At 66.3% G+C, this 17190-nt stretch overlaps 2 protein-coding genes across 3 annotated transcripts; both read left to right on the top strand.

Moving 5' to 3' along the window:
- The first annotated feature begins 324 nt into the window (after window positions 1-324).
- Window positions 325-11482, top strand: WIPF2 (WAS/WASL interacting protein family member 2). Of its 2 annotated transcripts, XM_052700137.1 has the most exons (8): window positions 325-418; window positions 7087-7201; window positions 7323-7455; window positions 7601-7720; window positions 8160-8819; window positions 9733-9942; window positions 10069-10170; window positions 10749-11482. In XM_052700137.1, exons 2-8 carry the CDS (start codon window positions 7139-7141, stop codon window positions 10787-10789), a joined length of 1329 nt encoding a protein of 442 aa, XP_052556097.1. In that variant the 5' UTR covers window positions 325-418; window positions 7087-7138; the 3' UTR covers window positions 10790-11482. The 2 variants fall into 2 exon arrangements, with proteins under 2 accessions (XP_052556097.1, XP_052556098.1); XM_052700138.1 differs by lacking the exon at window positions 325-418 and having other exon boundaries at window positions 4993-7201.
- A 484-nt stretch (window positions 11483-11966) lies between these two features.
- Window positions 11967-15844, top strand: CDC6 (cell division cycle 6). Its single transcript, XM_052700043.1, has 11 exons — window positions 11967-12029; window positions 12251-12486; window positions 12594-12812; window positions 12911-13110; window positions 13621-13790; window positions 13885-13991; window positions 14092-14332; window positions 14569-14630; window positions 14736-14941; window positions 15163-15303; window positions 15381-15844. Exons 2-11 carry the CDS (start codon window positions 12261-12263, stop codon window positions 15468-15470), a joined length of 1662 nt encoding a protein of 553 aa, XP_052556003.1. The 5' UTR covers window positions 11967-12029; window positions 12251-12260; the 3' UTR covers window positions 15471-15844.
- Window positions 15845-17190: the final 1346 nt, after the last annotated feature.

Here is a 17190-nt window from a genome sequence, read left to right as displayed (position 1 = left end):
GCCTCCCCAACATGGCGGCAGTAACGAACCACGTGATCGCCTCAAAATGGCCACCGGAATAGCGCCGGGCGACCTTCCCAAGATGGCGGATAACAGGAGCAGGCCTTGGGCCGCTTCTGTGCAGCGGCTCTTAGCGCAGAGCGCATTCTCTTCGGCTGCTTCTCGCTCTCATCCGTCCCAGGACGCCCCGACGACCGCCAAAATACCTCGGCATTTTGGAGGCCCCGAGGCACGGCGCCCTTCCCAACATGTCCGCCCGTCCCCTCCAACGTGGCGCTCGGCTCCGCCCACTTCCGCAGCACGGGCGCGCAGGCGCAGTAGGGGAGCGGCGGGCGCCATTTTGTTACGGGGCGGCCGGAGGCGGAGGGCGCCGCTGGGCCGCGTTTCCGGGTGCGGCGGGCGGAGGCCGCGGGCGGCGGTGAGGAGCGGGGCCGGGGCTGCGGGGACCGGGGGGGGCCGTGCCGGGCGTCTGCGGTGCCGGGCCTTGTTGGGAAAGGAGCGCCGGGTCGGGGTGCAGCCTTGGGGCCTGGCGGGGGCTGCCTGGGGAGCGGCCTACGCGAAGGCTGTGCCGTCCTCGCAGCGTCCCGGTGCGGGGCCTCCGTGTGCGTCGGGCTGCCGGCCGGGAGCAGAGCTCAGCTGTGCCGCGGGTGAAGGCGGCCGGAGCCGCCCTGCCAACGTGCTGTCTGTGCCGCTTCTGTCCCGCCGACCCCCGGACGGACGGACGGACGGACAGACAGACAGACAGACAGGGCCCGGCGCTGTCCCGGTTTGACCCCGTGGGCTGACGGCCGGCACCGGGCGGCTCATCGCCGCGCATTGCTGGGTGCCGGGAAGGCCGCTGTGCGCGGAGCTCCGCTGCTGCCCGGCGCGTCCCTGCGCTCTCCCTCCCGGATCTCTCGTCGCCGTTGACCCGCTCTGATGAATGCCGTGTCCTCTTGCGCCCCGCCCGGTTACCCCAAACGTGTGGATCACGCCGGTTGCTCACGGGGGATGTGCGAGCCGCCTCCCGCCCCGCAGCTGAAGCTGACCGGCTCCTTGCCGCCCCGCCGCGGTTCCCAGGTACGCCGGGACCGGCGCAGAGCCGATGTGGTGGCATCCCCGGACCGGCTGCGGGCAGAGGTTTTGCGTGCCAGTCATTTCCATGAGCTGCAGCGGAGCCGGTGCCCCTTGCAGGCGTGCTTGGAGAGGTGCCGCTGTCCCAAAGCGGCCCCGCTTTACCTTTGGCAGAGTTGGCTTTGCTGGGCTGTGCTGCCCCGGCCTGCCCTGTGCTCTGTTGTGGGTGTTGCTGCCCTGCTGCTGTTGGCCGTGAAGGATCCGATCCGGCCGGTCTGTCTGCCTGGCTGGGCTGTGCTCTGCAGGGCACACTGCAGCATCACGTGCTGCTTCCACAGCTCGGCTGCTGGGCTGGTTCGTGTTTGCTGAGCACCTTCCGTCCCTGAGATGCTATAGCACTGCTGCTCCACCTGGGAGCCTCTGGGTGCAGCTGCCTCCTTGCACTTTGCCCGAGCACAGAGGCTGTGGGAGGGGGCTGCCTCCTGGCACCAGAGCCCCCTGGCCCCATAGGAATGTGAGCACACAGCCTGCTTTCCCATGGCTGCCGGCACAGACCCCTCTTTGTGCTGAGCGGGGTGAGGGCGGGCTTGGCTCCGTCCCTTGGCGCTGTCGGCTTGCCAAGCCCAGTGCTGCCATGAGCGTGTGCTGGGATGTTAGTATGGGTGACTGACACCGTTTTGCCACCTTCGCCCCCTGCACTGCTGCTTCTGCAGTGTGTGAGATCTGTTTGAATTTATTCCTCCAGCTGTAAGTAGGTGTGCGGCTCCCTGCGGCTCCCAGCCAGCCGGCGCTGCGGTGCATGAGGCTGCAGAGCTTGTGGCCGCTGTAGCTGCAGGATTTCAGGCCCTGAAATGAAGGCTGCCATGCAGGAGCGCAGCCAGGCTGTGGGGCTTTCTGCCCTTGCGGAGCCGGGTCTGGGCGCGTTACCTCCAAGTGACGCAGGCTGCCCTGCTCCGCGGGTGCCAGGGCGCGTTCCAGGTCAGGGCTCGCTGCCCGCTTTGCTTTGCTCTAAAGTGCTGTCGTGGAGGCGCTCTGGTCCTTGTCTGACCTACTTACTTACATCTGGCTGCTTGGAAGGAAGGCAGATTTGCTCTGCCAAAGAAGTAGCTTTCTGCTGGGAAGCAAAGGTGGGAGGAGGGAGCCGGGGGGGGGAAGTGCCCTCAGAGCGGGGGGCCGAGCGTGTTGGGTTTCTACCGTCTGCCAGGGCAGTGCTGGAATGAGCACAGCTCCCCAGGCTCACTGCTCCAGTGTTACCGGCTTGGCTTGAATGTGCATTGGTCTTTTCCTGAGCTGGAACAGCAGCCCGTGGGCATTGCAGTGCCGACAGCGGAGACTCCTGTGCCCTGTGCGGCACCGTGCTCTGCTCTGTTCTGCTTCCCACGGCCCCTTCCTGCTCCCCTTTCTTGCTTCCTTTCTCCCAAGCATGTTGTCAGGAGACCTGGAGATACCTGCAACACCGGCCGGACCAGCCAGGGATGTGGCACCTGGGCAGAGATACTTGTGGGGCAAGGAGTGACGCTGCTGGGTGCGCGGAGGCTCGTGCTCCACTTTGCTTTCCCACTGTGAGGTGAGCTGGCAGCCGTGGGGCTGCTCAGGAGCCACAAGATCCCGAGCCGTGGGGCAGCTGCGTGCTCACCAGCAGTGCTGGCACGCAGGGACCGTGCGGCCGTGTCTCAGTCTCTGTCTGTCACCCCGCATTAGTAGGTCACAGCTCAGAGCGAGGCCTCCTTCCCCTCTGTGCTGGCCGTGCACTCAGAGCTGTTCTTGGCACCTGCTGACCTGGCACTGCAGGGTGCTCACTCTGACAGCCCTTGGCTCGCTTTCCCCCTGCAGCTCGGTGCCCTGCACCACAGAACAGCTGCTCAGCGCCCCAGTGTGTGCCCAGGCCCGGAGATTTTCACCTCATGCGAGGGAGCTTCGCTGGGCTGCGTTGATGCATGTGTGGCTGTTGTGCAGTGGGAGCACCCTGCTGACGTGTGCCATCAATGAGGCCCGTTTGTAAGGTGTCTGCAGCTTTAGGGTCCTGCTCAAGCATCAAACGCGCGTGTGCCGCAGAATAACATTTTAGTGCTGGGTTTTCTATGGCAGCTTGTGCATTTTTCCCCAACTGGTCTCCCTGCTAATGGGAAAGGTGTGATTCTTCAGGCGGTTTTGCTCTGCGGAAGCAATCAGCAGTGACTTCCTCACTGTGAGATCAGCATGGCTTGGGGTGGTTGGTTGGGAGTCCACGCTGCCGCTGTGCTGGGCCTTGAGGGCCGTGTCGCAGCAGGGCTGGAGCTCAGGATGTGCCAGATAACCTGGATGCTTCCAGTGGGACCTGCCCCATCCACGCCCTGAGCCCAGTCTCGTTTCCCCAGCGGGTGCCACGGCTGCTGTTGGTGTTACTGGGGGCGTTGAGCTGGAGGTGCTGTTCTGTACAGAACTGCATGCAGTGGCGGTGGGAAAGGCTGCGGGTCCTGGCGGCGTTCCTTTGCCGGTGCTGCTTCACCTGCAGCCTGGCTGAGCCTGAAGGCAGGCAGTGATGCTTTGCTGCGGCGCGTGGCGGCCGACGTGTGCGGCACACGAGTTACTGCGTGGGGACGGCGGGGCCCCTCTGCTCCCATCCTGCGTGGAGCCTCACGTTGTCCTCGAGGAGCCCCTGTTGCTCCGCTCTCGGTGTGGGAAGGTGCGTGTTTGGCAGCCGCTACAAAGCGCTTCTGCCCGCCCTGCGGCGCATTGTTCTCCGGGGCTGCACACATTATTCTCGGCCACGGGTCGCCCTCGAAGCCGTCGGGAAGTCCTCACGTCTCCCTCAGCTTCCTCCCGCCGGAGCAATCGAGGATGATGGTCAGAGCACGAGGGTCTGAGCAGTGCTGCCCGGTGCCACGTGCGCCACCTTTCCCTCCCCGCCTTCCTCTCCGGCACCCACAGCGGGAGCAGCAGGGAAGTTCTGGCCCCGTGGGAAGGGCCTTTCCTGCTCCATCCTTTGCCGCAGCCTAATGGCAGGACGTGAGTCCTCGCCGCTGATTAAACGTTTCCTCTGCCAAATGAACTGAGCTCTGCGGAGAGCTGTGAGCCGATCGTGCAGCTCGGGGACCCGGCCGAGCTGGGGCTGCAACGGCGGAAGCTGGGGCTGCACGAGGTGCTGCAGTCGGTCCCTGCGGCGTTAGGAACTTTGTGTTCAGGGTTTTCAGAGCTCATTGTCAGTGACCGTGGGTTGTGAATAATTCACAGCGAGCCTCTGAGTCCCGCGGGGTCGGAGCGTGGCTGCCTGTCTGCACGCAGAGATGCGCCGGCTCTCCGAACCGCTCCAAATTGAGGTGGCAGCTCTTGCTCTGAAAGCATGCTGATACGATTTTAAAAGCCTGAGTGACCTTAAATCCTGTGATGGCTGTCTTTCGGGATAAATTATTTATGTCACATCTTCAGGGCCGCCCCAGCCCTCGCTCGGAACGGGCAGAAATGTCAGGGCCTGAGCCTGGGAGGGCTGCGCTGGGGTTGGGGAGGTTTGGATGGGAAGAAGGGACAGGAAAAGGAGCGCTGGGAGGCGGGGGTGGCGGGCAGGGAGCGACCGGGGCGGCCTGGGGAGGCCTCCCAAACCGGTGCAGCTGCATTCTGCAGCCGACATCAGAGGGTTGGAAATTCCTCTTGATCTGCAGTTCAAAGCCGCTGCCTCCCTGAGGATGGAGCTACGTCTCGGCTTTGCAAATGCAGGCTGGCCGCGGAAGCAGCGCGGCTGTGAAACAGAAATCAGCCGCAGCGCCCAAATCCCCTGAAAAGCGCGGAAACGGCGTCTGAAGGTCACTGCTAAAAAAAGCCCTCGGCCCGCCGTGAGCAGCAGCAGAATCCAGGGCTGCAGGACGCATCTCAGGTCCTGCGTCCCCACGGGGCCGGGCTGCGCGGGGGAACGCCGGGCTTCGGTGGCACTTGGAGCCCCAAAGGCAGCAGGGGCTTCTGCTGGGGGCTGTGGCAGCAGAGCCGCCCCCCGGCCGGTGCTGAGCAGTGCTCTGCAGGGCCAGCGCGGCTGCAGGAGCTCCTCTGGAGCGAGGACTTCTCACACCTCGCCTTCCTCCCGGTGTTCTCACAGCTCCGTCGTTCTCGTTTGCATTTTGAAGGAGAGCCGAAGCTCCGATCCACCCCTCCTGGCTCAGAGAGGAGCTGGCTGTGCTTTGATCTCACGGCTGCCTTTCACGCTGCCCTGATTCACGTCTTCCAAATCGCTTTCCCTGCGAGCGCAGCTAGCTGCTGCTGCGGCATATGGAGCTGAGCAGAGCTCGGGGAAAGGAGCCGCGGTGCCGAGGAACAAAGGGGAGAAATGCAGAGCAGCCGCTGTCTGAGCGGCATTGTTTCAAAGCGCCCGGTTTCCGTAAGGCCTACGTGAGACATGAAGGGCTGCTGAGCGGTGCTGGGAGAACCCCGGGGGGCTTTTTCACCCTTGGAGGCTTTAGCTTGTGTCTCCCTGTCTTTATCAGCCTTGTCTGTGTTCAGGAACATTAAAGATCGAGGCTTTGCTGGAGACAGGCAGCGATCGCCCCGCGCTCCCACCCCGACGTCTCGGTGTTTCTCACGGTTTGAAGTGGTGGGCGCTGCTGTGTGCTGCATTCAATGCCTCTGGATTTTTGTTTTTCACTGTGACCTCTGCTGCTGATCCACAACGTGAGCAGGGCCGTGTGCTGCAATGAAATGACCTGTTTCTGGGGAATTCGGCTCCACTTTATCCTCAAGCTGCTTTAGCTTAAACTCCTTTCTCGCACTTCTAGGTCAGAGCCTTCATCTGGATGCGGCGTTCAGCGTGGCAGCAGTCGAGGGCCGCGTGAGATAAGGCAGATAATGACTCACGGTTTTCTTTGTAGAAGCACCCCTCTCCTCAGCTGTGACCACAGGAGGTGACGCTGCTGTGGGACTTTTCCCCACCCATGTGGGCAGATGGGCTCCGCGTCCCAGCGGCTCCCTGGTGGGTGGCGTGTGCCAGGTCTCACCTGCTGGGTCACAGCAAGGCGTGCAGCGGGCAGCGCGAGGCCCTGTGTTGTGAGAGATGGGGGCTGGAGCCGTGGGCCGGCCGACGGTGCTGCACGAGTGCCAGCAGGGAAGTGCTTCCCTCTGTCTCCCGATGTTTTCTTGCAAGGCCGCTCGCTGTTGAGGAGCTTCTTGCCCAGCAGAAGAGCTGTTTTTAATTGCAGGTGATTTATGTATTTGTTTTCTCACGCTGCAGAGCTCTGGCTGTTGGCCGGAGGGCAGAGGGAGCTGCTGGCATAGCTGTGGGGCTGCAGGGATGTGTTTCCCTGCGCTCTGCACTGATACGGAGATGTGGCCTGAAGACGGACCTGATTGTATTTCAGGTTCTGTGTACTGCAGCAGTAGTAAATTGTAGTTTATTGTAGATGAGGAGGAGTCTGTAAAAGAAATTCACTCGTGTAAAAATGTTGGTGGCTGCTCTGCTCTCTTGGCCTGGGGATGTGGGATCAGCAGGCAAAAGGTGCGGGTGCAAACCTTCTGTGCTCCTGCTTGGTGTCATGGGCTTCCCTGAGGCTGGAGCTGCTGTTCTGGAGAGGGACACCTGAACGTCCTGGGGTGCACACGGGCCTCCCATCCCTGCATTCCTATTCCCTGAGCTGCCAGGGTGGCACAACCCACGGTGCTGCTGTCAGAGGCATGAGCCCAGCCTGCACCTCCTGGTGATTCAGGCTCCTTCCTGTCCCTGCTCTGAGTCCAACCCGGACTTGTGAGCTGCGCTGCTGGGAGCTGCTCGAGCTGAGCTGCGGAGGGGCTGCCTGTGTTTGGGAATCAGGTGGGTTCCAGTGCGATCAGATCTGTGCTGGAAATGCTCGTGTGGCCGCTGGCTCACGCAGACACCTTGGAGGGCATCTGTGGGGTTGTTACGGTGGGGTTGGACGCAGAATGCTGTGTGCTGGCTGCCAGCTGAGCACGGCACAGCAGCAGTGGGTGGGAACGCGACGGAGCAGGAGCCCCGGGTCCTCTGTGTGGCTGCAGCCCCAGGTGCAAGGCGCTTCTCTTCCTTCCCCACAGCCCTGACTGCTTCTTCCCTTCGCACAGGCATGAATGACCAGGCTCATCCCCAGCACTGAGCAGCCGCAGCCGGGTCGCCATGCCGATCCCACCCCCGCCGCCGCCGCCCCCCGGCCCCCCGCCGCCCCCCACCTTCAGTCAGGTAAGGGCTTCCCTCAGCGTGCTGCCATCCATCTGTGTTACCCAAACCAGCCTGGCTGTGCACCGGGCTGGGCTTGCTGTGCATGCAGGTGAGCTGCTGCTGAGAGGCTTCTCATCTACAGGCGAACACAGAACCACCAAAATTGAGCCGAGAGGAGCAGCGCGGCCGTGGAGCCCTCCTGCAGGACATCTGTAAAGGGACCAAGCTAAAGAAGGTGACACAAATCAATGACCGGAGCGCCCCCATCCTAGAGAGTGAGTACCCCCCTGTTGTACCCCACGCTGGGTGCTGCTCTGCACTTCAGGGTGGGCTCTGAGCCTCAGCTGTGTTCCCACCATTGGCTCCTGGTTGGAGGAGCCGATTGCACCAAGTACAACCTCTGTGCCTCCGTCCTTCCAGAGCCCAAGGGCAGCGGTGGCAGCAGCTACGGCTCCAGCTCAGCTGCGATCCAGCCCAAAGGCGGCCTCTTCCAAGGCGGTGTGCCCAAGCTCAGACCTGTGGGAGCAAAGGACGGCTCAGGTAAAGGCCCTCCAGACGCGGTTAGTGAAGGGCTCCCTGGGTGGAAGGTCCCCCAGCAGGAAAGGGTTGAGGATCCGCCGCGTTTGCGTGGGACATTCAGCCGTTAGCAGCAGGGACCCCAAACTGCCGCCCACGTGTGGCCGCAGACGAGCGCCATCCTCCGCGCCGCGGCGTCCCCAGCGCACCGCCCTCCTCACAGCGCTGCGTGCGCTGCCGAACGCTTCTCACTGCTATTTTCTGTGGCAGCCTGCCTTCCAGCAAGGCGGCAGGCGGTGAGAGAGGAGCTGCGTGTGGCTGTGTGCGGTGCCAGCTCCCTGCCGGTGCCAGACAGCGCTCCCCGCGGTCTGGCCCTCGCCGCAGGGCGGGCAGACTGCCCCGAGCAGAGGCTGCGCCGTCCCTTGCCGTGCCTGGTGGCTCACTCCGCTTTCCCTCCCCGCAGACGGATCCGGGAAGCAAACCCTGCAAGTCCCCGGCTCCAGAGCCGCTGCCCCCAGGCCCCCGGTGCCGGCCAGCAACAGCCGACCTCAGGATGATTCTGACAACAGCCGAGCCTCTCCGCCGGAGCTGCCGCGCACGCAGCGGCCGTCCCTTCCGGACCTCTCCCGGCCCGGCGCCGCCGGTGGCACCGGCATGAAGCACAGCTCGTCGGCGCCGCCGCCTCCCCCCCCGGGCCGCCGTGCCGCCGCGCCGCCCGCCCCCCCGCCTGCACACGGCCCCAAGGTCTCCTCCTACAACCGGGAGAAGCCCCTGCCGCCCACCCCGGGACAGCGAGCGCCTGCTGGCAGGGACGGACCCCCCGCCCCCCCTCCCGTCAAGCCCCCGCCCTCCCCAGTCAGTCTCCGGACGGGCTCGGGGGCTCAGAGCCAGTCTCTCGCCCCCCCTCCGCCCCCTTACCGGCAGCCCCCCGGCGTCCCCAACGGCCCTTCCAGCCCCGTCACCGAGGCTGCCCCGGAGCTGCCGCAGAGGCACAACTCCCTGCACAGGAAGACGCCGGGTCCCTTGCGGGGTCTCGCGCCGCCGCCGCCCGCCTCGGCCTCCCCGTCCCTCCAGAGCAGCCGCCCCCCGCCGCCAGCCCGGGACCCCCCCAGCCGTGGTGCAGGTGAGAACTGTGCTCTTCTGGGCAGTGGCTGGGCTGTTTGTGGCTGGTGAGAGATGCTGAGGGAGCCGTTGGAGCTGGGAAGCAGTGAGGTGGTTCTTCCTGCACGGGGCTGTCGGCGTTGACATTGACCCAGGGGTGGCTTCTGGCTCGTCTCGTTCTGTTGACAGCCTTGGTTGTGTCTGGCTCTTTCTGTCTGTCGTTGGCTGTGCAGCTCAAGCACAAGTGGCCACCGTGTCCTCCTGGGGTGGGAGAAGAGCGTGCTGGAACTGCACACAGTGGCTTCTCCCCTGAGCTTCCTAAATGTCGCTGGGGCAGTGACAAAAAGCTGCAGCAGAGCCTCAGGAATGCTCCAGCCCCGCTCTGTGTGCTGGATTTGGCACTGCGAGGTTCAGACACCCTGATGCAGCCCTGGTGACTCGTGTGTTCGCACCAGGGGCGCTGTGGCCCCTCCCAAGAGGTGACTGTGGAATCCCCTCCTTGTCTCCTGCTGGGAGAGGGGACAGCGTTGTCCCGGTGCCCCCGCCTGCTGCTGGGCTCCCTGTCCAGCCCGCAGCTCCAGCCTGGGTCCCTGCCAAGCCGCCGTACTTCAGGCTCTGCCAGAATCCTCTGCTGAGTTACGGCTGGCGGTCCGCTGCCTTAGTCTGTGTGTAATTAGCCTAACGAGGAGCACGACCTGCCGCCGTGCTTGGGTGGGAATGAGGGGGCAGTCAGCAGGGCCGCTCTTTTGGTAGCCCCTGGGTCTGCTTGGCCTCTGGGCTGAGGGGCAGGGCTGGGGGCTCTGCCCACCTGGCCCTGTTCTCCTCCACCCCTGGGGCTGGCTGGCAGGATGTCCCTGACCCCGCTGCCGGGCCGGGGGTGTCGCCGTGGGTCCCCTTGTCCCACTGTGCAGATGCTGACCTCGCTCTCCTTGCAGCCCCGCCGCCCCCGCCGCCCATGCTGCGAAACGGGGGGCGTGATGCCCCCCCACCCCCACCCCCCTACAGACTGCATGGTTCTACTGAGCCCCCCAGCCGCGGGAAGCCACCCCCACCGCCCACCCGGACGCCTGCCGGGCCGCCCCCACCCCCACCGCCGGTGAGGAACGGGCACCGGGACTCCATCGCCACTGTCAGAGCGTTCCTGGGTGAGTGGGGCCGTGTGCTGGGGAGGGATGGGGGCAGCCCTGGGGCCGAGTCCTTCGGCCTTGGCTCCCATCCGCAGCCCGCTCCTGACCTGCCCAGTTCTTGTTTTTCTCCCCTTTTTTCTGTAGATGACTTTGAATCCAAATATTCGTTTCACCCCGTCGAAGACTTTCCAGCCCCAGAAGAATATAAATACTTCCAGAGAATCTACCCCAGCAAAACCAACAGAGGTAAGGGCGGAGCATCCCGTGGTCCCCGCTGTGCCCTGCCGCGCTCCAGAGGCGGGAGGTGGCAGCAGAGCCACCCGGGTCCTTGTCACGCTCCCAGCCAGGCATTGTGCCCGGCTGCTTTGGGCTGCTGGGTGCTGCGGCTTCCCTGGGCTCCACGTGTGCTCCTGGGGACACCGCGTGTGCTGGCGGCAGGCCGTGCTCCTGTGCTGAGGGCGTTTGGTGCTGGAGCAGCCCTGCAGGATGCGCTCTGTGAAGCGCTGCTGTGGGGCAGATGGGTTTGGGAGCCCCCCCGGCGCTGCCTGTGTCCCCGTTACCCCTCTTGGATGCGGCACATCCTGCATGGAGCGCCCTTGCCGTGCTGCTGCAGTGTGCCAGCCCTGCGGATCCCGGGGGGGGACTCTGGGGAGAGCGGGATGCTCGGTTATTTTTAGAGCCATGAATGTTTAATGTGGATTTGAAAGGCCCCGAGCCTTCTGTGCGTGCCGCAGCGGCTGCTGCTCACATCACAGCTCTGGAGTGGCGCGAAGGGGGGGGGGGTGCGGGGGGAGGCCTGGTTTCACCGTGCTTTCTCCTTGCAGCCACGCGTGGGGCCCCTCCTCTGCCCCCCATCCCCAGGTGAAAGCGAGCTGTGCCGGCGGTCGGTCCTGAGCACAGCCGCAGAGCTGCTCCCCCTTCTTCAGACGGACCCTCGCCACCTCCCTGCCCCCAGGAACCTGCATGAGAAACTCCCGGCACCTTCGGTTCTCCCAGGACGAGCGGACGCCCCCGGCCCACGCTCACCACAAACCCACGCGGCTCTTTGCCCCGCGGCCCCACGTCGGACCCCGCGCTCCAGGCAGCGGGCGGGGCCGGGGGCGGGCAGTGCACCGCCGGGGACGGACACGGGCGAGGGCCGTGCCGGGGGTCCTCGTGGGCTCAGAGCGGAGCGGGGCTGTGGTGGCCGTGGGACGGGGCCGGCGGAGCCCTCCGCCCCGGTGCTGCGAGGTGCGATTTCGTAGAGCTGCTGGGAGCGGGGCCGCGCCTCCACGGTGGCTCCAGGGAGGGCGAGCAGCCCCGTGCTTTACGCCGCGGGACCAAAAGGAAGCGCCAGCTGATGGACGTGGGCCGTTTGCAGGGCTCTGCGGCCGGGGGTCGGGGGGCTGTTAACGGGGGGGGGGGGTCGGGGCTGCGCGCCGTTTTGCCTTACGCGGGCTGCTGGCTCCGGGCTCTGCGCAGCGCGGCGGGCTCCCGTTAACCATCGTTACTGATCAGTTTTGTACCGGAGGAGGCGGGGGCTGCGGCGGGGTAAACTAAACCCTCACCTTTAACCGTTCTTCGTTCGTTCGTTCGTTTGTTTTCTACGGCGCTGGAACCTTCCCCAGGAGGGAGCGAGGCCCCGCGCGAGGGGGGGGCACCGTTTGGTTTAAATAAAGGCAGAAAAGCCCTCCGAGAGCGGGCGGCTCAGCCCCGGGGGGGGGAACGGCGGGAGGAGGGGATGAAAAGGGAGAGGGGAAAAGCCGTGAGCTTGGAACTGCATTTAAATAAAAGTAATAAAGGTGCAGCGGTGTCGGTGCTGGGGGCGCGGGGGGGAGGGCTGGGGGCTCCGGGCCGCGGAGGGATGGAGGCGGAGGAGGGGCTCGGGGCTCCCGCCCGGAGGACTACATTTCCCGGTATGCATCGCGCCCCCGCCTGCGCCTCCCGGCGTGCCCCGCGCGCTGCCTCCCATTGGCTGCTCGGAGCCCCGCCCAGTCGAGGGTTTGGCGCGAGATCTCGCGATTGGTGCCGGCGCCGTGAGACGCAGCCAATGGAGCGAAGGGGGCGGGGCTTGTCCGGGCCGGTGGCGGGAATTGCGGAGCTGAGGGCTGAGTTGGCGCGAGAGGGTGAGCGGGGGCTGCGATGGGGGCGCGTGGGGAGCGGGGCGGCGCGGGATCGGGGGGCAGAGCTGAGCGGCGGGGCCGGCGGAGGAGGGCGGCGGCTCGGGGTCGCGCCGTAGGGCCGGGGCGCGTGGAGCAGGGCCGGGAGCCGTGAGCGGGGCGGCAGCTGAGCGCGGGGCGGCTCGGGGTCGGGCCGCTTCCCGCCGTGACCGCTTCCATCCCCGCAGGGCTGCAGCCATGTCCGTCGCCCGCCCGCAGCGCCAGGCCACCATCGCCTTCCCCCGGCGGCGCGGTGCCCGCTGCGGTGCCGCTGCCCCGTCCAAGACCCCTCCGGCTGAGCCCGGCCCCGCGGACCCCGCTGCCTGGCGCCTCTCGCCGGTGTCCCCGCGCCCCGCAGAGCCCAACCCCGTCTCGCCGTCAGCCCGGAGCACGGCGCTGCCCCTGAGCCCCCGCAAACGCCTGGGTAAGAAACGTTCACCTCCCGAGGCCCCCCGGACGGGGCAGCCCCGGCCCTGGGCACCCTGATGTGAGGCTGCGGCGCCCCGGTGGCACAAAGCTTCCCTTCTGCAGGCGATGACAACCTGTGCAATGTGCCCCACGCCACGCCCTGCTCCCCGGCCAAGCGCTGCAAGGAGAACCGCGGCTGCCGAGTGCTTTTCAGGGACCCCACGGCCTCCCCAGGAAAGCAGAACGCTGCAGGGCTGCCCGTGCTGCAGCGGGGGCAGGAAACGCCGCAGAGCTCGGGGCGCAGCGCAGGACCAACCCGCAGCCGCCTCTTCAGGCACGAAGGTGGGTGTGGGTGGCCGTGGGACGTGTCCCTAAAGCTGGGGATGGACTCTGCCCATCGCCCGCCCTCATCCCCCTCGTTTTTCACACCCCTGCCACAGGCACGTGCTACCAGCAGGCGAAGCGTGCGCTGCATGCGGCGCTGCCCGAGCGCCTGCACGGCCGTGAGCAGGAGGCGGCCGCCATCCGGCAGTTCCTGCGGGAGCACGTGGCTGCACGCCGCCCCGGCAGCCTCTACATTGCAGGAGCGCCCGGCACCGGGAAAACAGCGTGTGTGAGCTGTGTGCTGCGTGACTGCAAGGTGTGTGAGCATCCCATAACGCCGCCCCTGGGGGCTCGGGCTCCGTCCCGTGGCCTTAACCCTGGTTCTGGTGTGGGCTTTGGGATCTCATCCCGTTCTCCCGGTGAGGTCTTTGGGTCCTGCCCCCTAACTCTAACTCTGCTCCTGGGGGTGGCCTCAGGGTCCAGTCGCCTGCCCCAGACTCTGCTTATGGAGGGCTTTGGGTCTGCCCACTTCCCTTAATCCAGTTTCTAGGGTGGGCTTTAGGGCTCCTGGTCCTTGGAAGAGTTTGGGAAGAATCTCGTCCCCTGCCCCTGACATTGCTCCTGAGTGTGGGTGGGTTTTTGGGTCCCCTACTGTTCTCCTCGGGTGACTTTTGGGATCCCATCTGCTACCCCTAACCGCACTCCTGGTCTCTGCAATGCCTCCTGCAAGAGGCTCAGAGTGAGCACGTGGGTCTCTCCTATGGGACTTCACAGGGTGGGCAGTGGGATGCTGTCACCCTCATGTGACACTGCCCCATCCCCACAGGATGAGCTGGGGGGCAGCCGCAGCGCGGTGCTGAACTGCATGGCGCTGAGCAGCGCCCACGCCGTGTTCCCCGCGGTGGCAGAGCAGCTGGGGCTGCCCACGGCCGGGGCGGGCGGCAGGGAGCTGGCACGGCGGCTGGAGCGGGCGCTGACGGCCAAGGGACCCATGCTGTGAGTCACCTCCTGGTTGGGGGGGAGGGGACACGGCCAGGGTGGGCGTCCCGGTGTCCCCAGCGGGGCCGTGGGCTGACCGTGTGCCCCGCAGGCTGCTGGTGCTGGATGAGATGGACCAGCTGGGCAGCAGGGCGCAGGACGTGCTCTACACCATCTTCGAGTGGCCGCGGCTGCCCGGCTCCCGCCTGGTCCTCATCGGTGAGTGCGCGCTCCCAGCCCTGGTTCATATATACAAATCAGGGGCCCCACAGCCCCAAACCCAGAGCTCCTGCCTTCCTCACCCCGCTGCGCATCGTAGGGTTGGCCAACGCTCTGGATCTCACCGAGCGCCTGCTGGCGCGCCTGCACGCCCCCCCGCTGCCCGGCCCCCGCCTGCTGCGCTTCGCCCCATACGGCCGTGAGCAGCTGGCGGCCATCCTGCGCGGCCGCCTGGAGCAGCTGCAGGGCGGCCCCGTCCTCGAGCCCAGCGCCCTCCAGTTCTGCGCCCGGAAAGTGTCGGCTGTGTCCGGGGACGCGCGCAAAGCGCTCGATGTCTGCAGGTGGGTGTGGGGCTGCGGGGGCTTTTCTGAGCCGCACCGTTGGGTGATGCTGGGTTGGTCCCAGCCGTGCTGCGCAGCCCCGCCGGCGCTCCCCAGAGCTTTGTGCTGTGGAGCTTCCCCACTTCTCCCAGCCAGGGATGCGGGGAGCAGGGATGGTGTGACGTGCTGGGCAGAGCGCGGTGTTGGGCTGGGGGGTCCGAGCCCACCTGTGGGTGCTGATGGGGCTGTGCCCTCAGGCGTGCCGTGGAGCTGGTGGAGCTGGACGTGCGGAGCCAAACCCTGCTGCAGCCACTGCCTGGTGAGTGAGTGACCCCTGGGGGGGGCACTGACCCTGCGGTCCCACCTGGGGGCTCTGCGCCTCTGCCCATCTCGCAGCGCCTGAAACCCTTCTGCCGCTCTGCAGGTGACCCCGCAGCCGCGCCGAGCCCCGTCCCCAAGAGAGTGGGGCTCCCGCAGGTGTCCCGTGTCCTCTCAGAGGTGTTTGGGGACAGGATGGCAGCAGGCAGCCCTGGTGCTGGCGATGCATTCCCCCTGCAGCAGAAGGTCCTCGTGTGCTCCCTGCTGCTGCTCACCCGGCACCTGCGCACGCGCCAGGTCACGCTGGGCAAGGTGAGTGGTGGCCTCAGGGTCCCCAGTGTCCTCTGGGTTCTCCACAACCTCCATCATCCCTGAAGTCCTCTGTGTCCCTGAGGTCCCCAGCGTCTCAGGGTTCTCTGTGATCCCTATGATCTCCAGTGTCCCCCTTGGGGTCCCCACGGTACCCACTGTCCCCTTGAAGCCCCTGGGCTCCCCGGGGTCCCCTGGCTGCACTAACACCCCCTGCCCCACAGCTCCACGACGCCTACAGCCGAGTGTGCCGGCAGCAGCAGCTCCCTGCAGTGGACCAGGCCGAGTGCCTGTCCCTGGTCACCCTGCTGGAGTCCCGCGGTGTGCTCGAGCTGAAGCGTGCCAAGGACACTCGCCTCACCAAGGTAGGGGGGGCAGCCCTGGGGACGGACAGCCCTGGCACGCCGGCCCCGAGGTGCTGAGCACTGTGTCCCCCCTCCAGGTGTCCCTGAAGGTCGAGGAGGAGGAAGCACAGCACGCGCTGCAGGACGCCACGCTGGTGGGCAGCATCCTGGCACGAGGGCTGCTCTAAACCCCCTCGGCCCCACGGCAGCTCGGCGGTTTGGTGGCCCCATGGGTGGGTGGTGGCACTGCAGATGCTCGGCGCAGTTCCCACCCTGGAGGCAATCGTATGCAGTTTTATCATTGTTATTTTATTAATTGTTAACGGGAGGGTGGTGCCTGCTGCAGCCCCCCCACGGTCCCCCCGGCCTTGGTGAGTTCCTCCACTGGCTGTGGGGTTGGCTCCATCAGAGCTGTGCGGGGACGCCGAGGTGGGGGGGTGCCTGGGGGTCCCCCCATCTCTTGGCCCTAATAAAGTCCTCCTTAATTGTGCTGCTGCTGTGGGCTTTGTGTCCCCATCCTGTGGGCTGGCCCCGCTTGGCCTCTCAGCCCCCCCCACCCCCCAGCTCCTCCACTTGTGTTAAATAACGGCAGCGCTGACCTAATTCTGCAGCTTCCCGGCTGCGGGGGGGCCTGGGGCTGCAGCGCTGGGGAGGGGGGCTGCAATCTCTGGGTGCCCCAATCCCTGCCATTGCTCTTCCCCATCCAGACACTGTCCCCCCACTTCTGACGTGTGTCCCTCCCTAGGCCGGCGGTGTTGGGGTGATGGAGGGCCCAGAGGGTGCTGTTCTCCTCCTGTAGGGCTGACCCGTGTTCCTGCTCTGTGCAGCCATCGGGTGTGGGGGGCAGATTTTGGTGCCTCCTCTTTGCTCTCTGTCCCAGGACTTTGTGTCCTTTGTCACCTGGCTGGGGCAAAACCCTCTGGGGGGGGGGGTGTCCCCACGTGCCCCCCATCCCATGACGCAGCCCCGGCGGTGGCGGTGCCTGGAAGGAAGCGGTGGCCGCGTGTGACCGCAGTGACGCAGCTGTGATGCGGGTGGCACCGCGCTGCTGTGGGCCCCCCCATGGCACTGCGTGAAGGTGGCACAGGGGATGTGAGCAGAAGGCCGCGGTGGCACCTCTTGGGGCTGTCCTCGCAGTGCCACCCGCATGGGGCAGCGCAGGCACCACCTCTGTGCGCCCACGTCCCCCCGCTCGGTGCTCTGCGTCTGTGCCCACGGGCATGGCGGGGGCCTCGTGTCCCCTCGCCGGTGTCCCCAGAGCCTCGCTGTCCTCCCTTGCACTCTCCTTACATAAGCAGCCACGTGGCCGGGCACGGTCCCCTCCCGCTGCGCTGTCACCGCCGGCACCCAGATTCCATCTGACAGCCGCTTCCGCTCCGCTGCGCCCGTGATGGGCACTGGGGACGAGGGGCACAGCACGACCCCGCGTGACCCCGCATGGGGACGCCGGCCCCCACCCCACGGACGCATCCCGGAGGGGCACGGGGCCAGCCGTGGCCCCCCGGTGCTGTAGAGTTGGGGGCGGCTGGGGGGGGGGGGGGGCCCAGCCGGGCGGGGGGCCGCGCGCATCTGGCAGTGATTTGGTGCATTCCTCCGGGCTGAGCGCATGCCGGCGGCCCGGCCTGGCTGCGGTGCGTGGGGAGGGGGCTGCAGTGGGACCGGCCCAGCGCTGCCGTGTGCGGCGGGGAAACTGAGGCGCTGCGGGGCGTGCAGCAGCTGCTGCTCCCCTGTCCCAGCAGGGTGGGCGGGCAGCGTGCGGTGGCAGTGGCTGCTGAAGCCCGGTAGTGGGAGCAGCCCCACGATTCAAGCATGTCCGTGTGTCCGCATGTCCGTGTGTCTTCGTGTGCCTGTGTGCTGTGTGCCCGTGTATCTGCCTGTCCGTGTGTCCGTGTGTCTGTTTCTACCTCT

This window comes from Tympanuchus pallidicinctus, unplaced genomic scaffold, assembly GCF_026119805.1.
Source record: "Tympanuchus pallidicinctus isolate F22 unplaced genomic scaffold, pur_lepc_1.0 scaffold39, whole genome shotgun sequence".
Lineage (NCBI taxonomy): Eukaryota > Metazoa > Chordata > Aves > Galliformes > Phasianidae > Tympanuchus > Tympanuchus pallidicinctus.
The sequence above is the reverse complement of the archived record's forward strand: the minus strand, read 5'-3'. Positions and strand labels throughout refer to the sequence as shown.

Excerpts from the sequence above, each read along its gene's own strand:
- CDC6 (XM_052700043.1), top strand. The coding sequence starts at position 12,261 with ATGTCCGTCGCCCGCCCGCAGCGCCAGGCCACCATCGCCTTCCCCCGG. Across the intron at positions 13,992-14,091 it reads CTCCCGCCTGGTCCTCATCG|GGTTGGCCAACGCTCTGGAT; the intron begins GTGAGTGCGCGC and ends TGCGCATCGTAG. Across the intron at positions 15,304-15,380 it reads AGGACACTCGCCTCACCAAG|GTGTCCCTGAAGGTCGAGGA; the intron begins GTAGGGGGGGCA and ends TCCCCCCTCCAG.
- WIPF2 (XM_052700137.1), top strand. The coding sequence starts at position 7,139 with ATGCCGATCCCACCCCCGCCGCCGCCGCCCCCCGGCCCCCCGCCGCCC. Across the intron at positions 7,202-7,322 it reads CGCCCCCCACCTTCAGTCAG|GCGAACACAGAACCACCAAA; the intron begins GTAAGGGCTTCC and ends TCTCATCTACAG. Across the intron at positions 7,721-8,159 it reads GGGAGCAAAGGACGGCTCAG|ACGGATCCGGGAAGCAAACC; the intron begins GTAAAGGCCCTC and ends CCCTCCCCGCAG.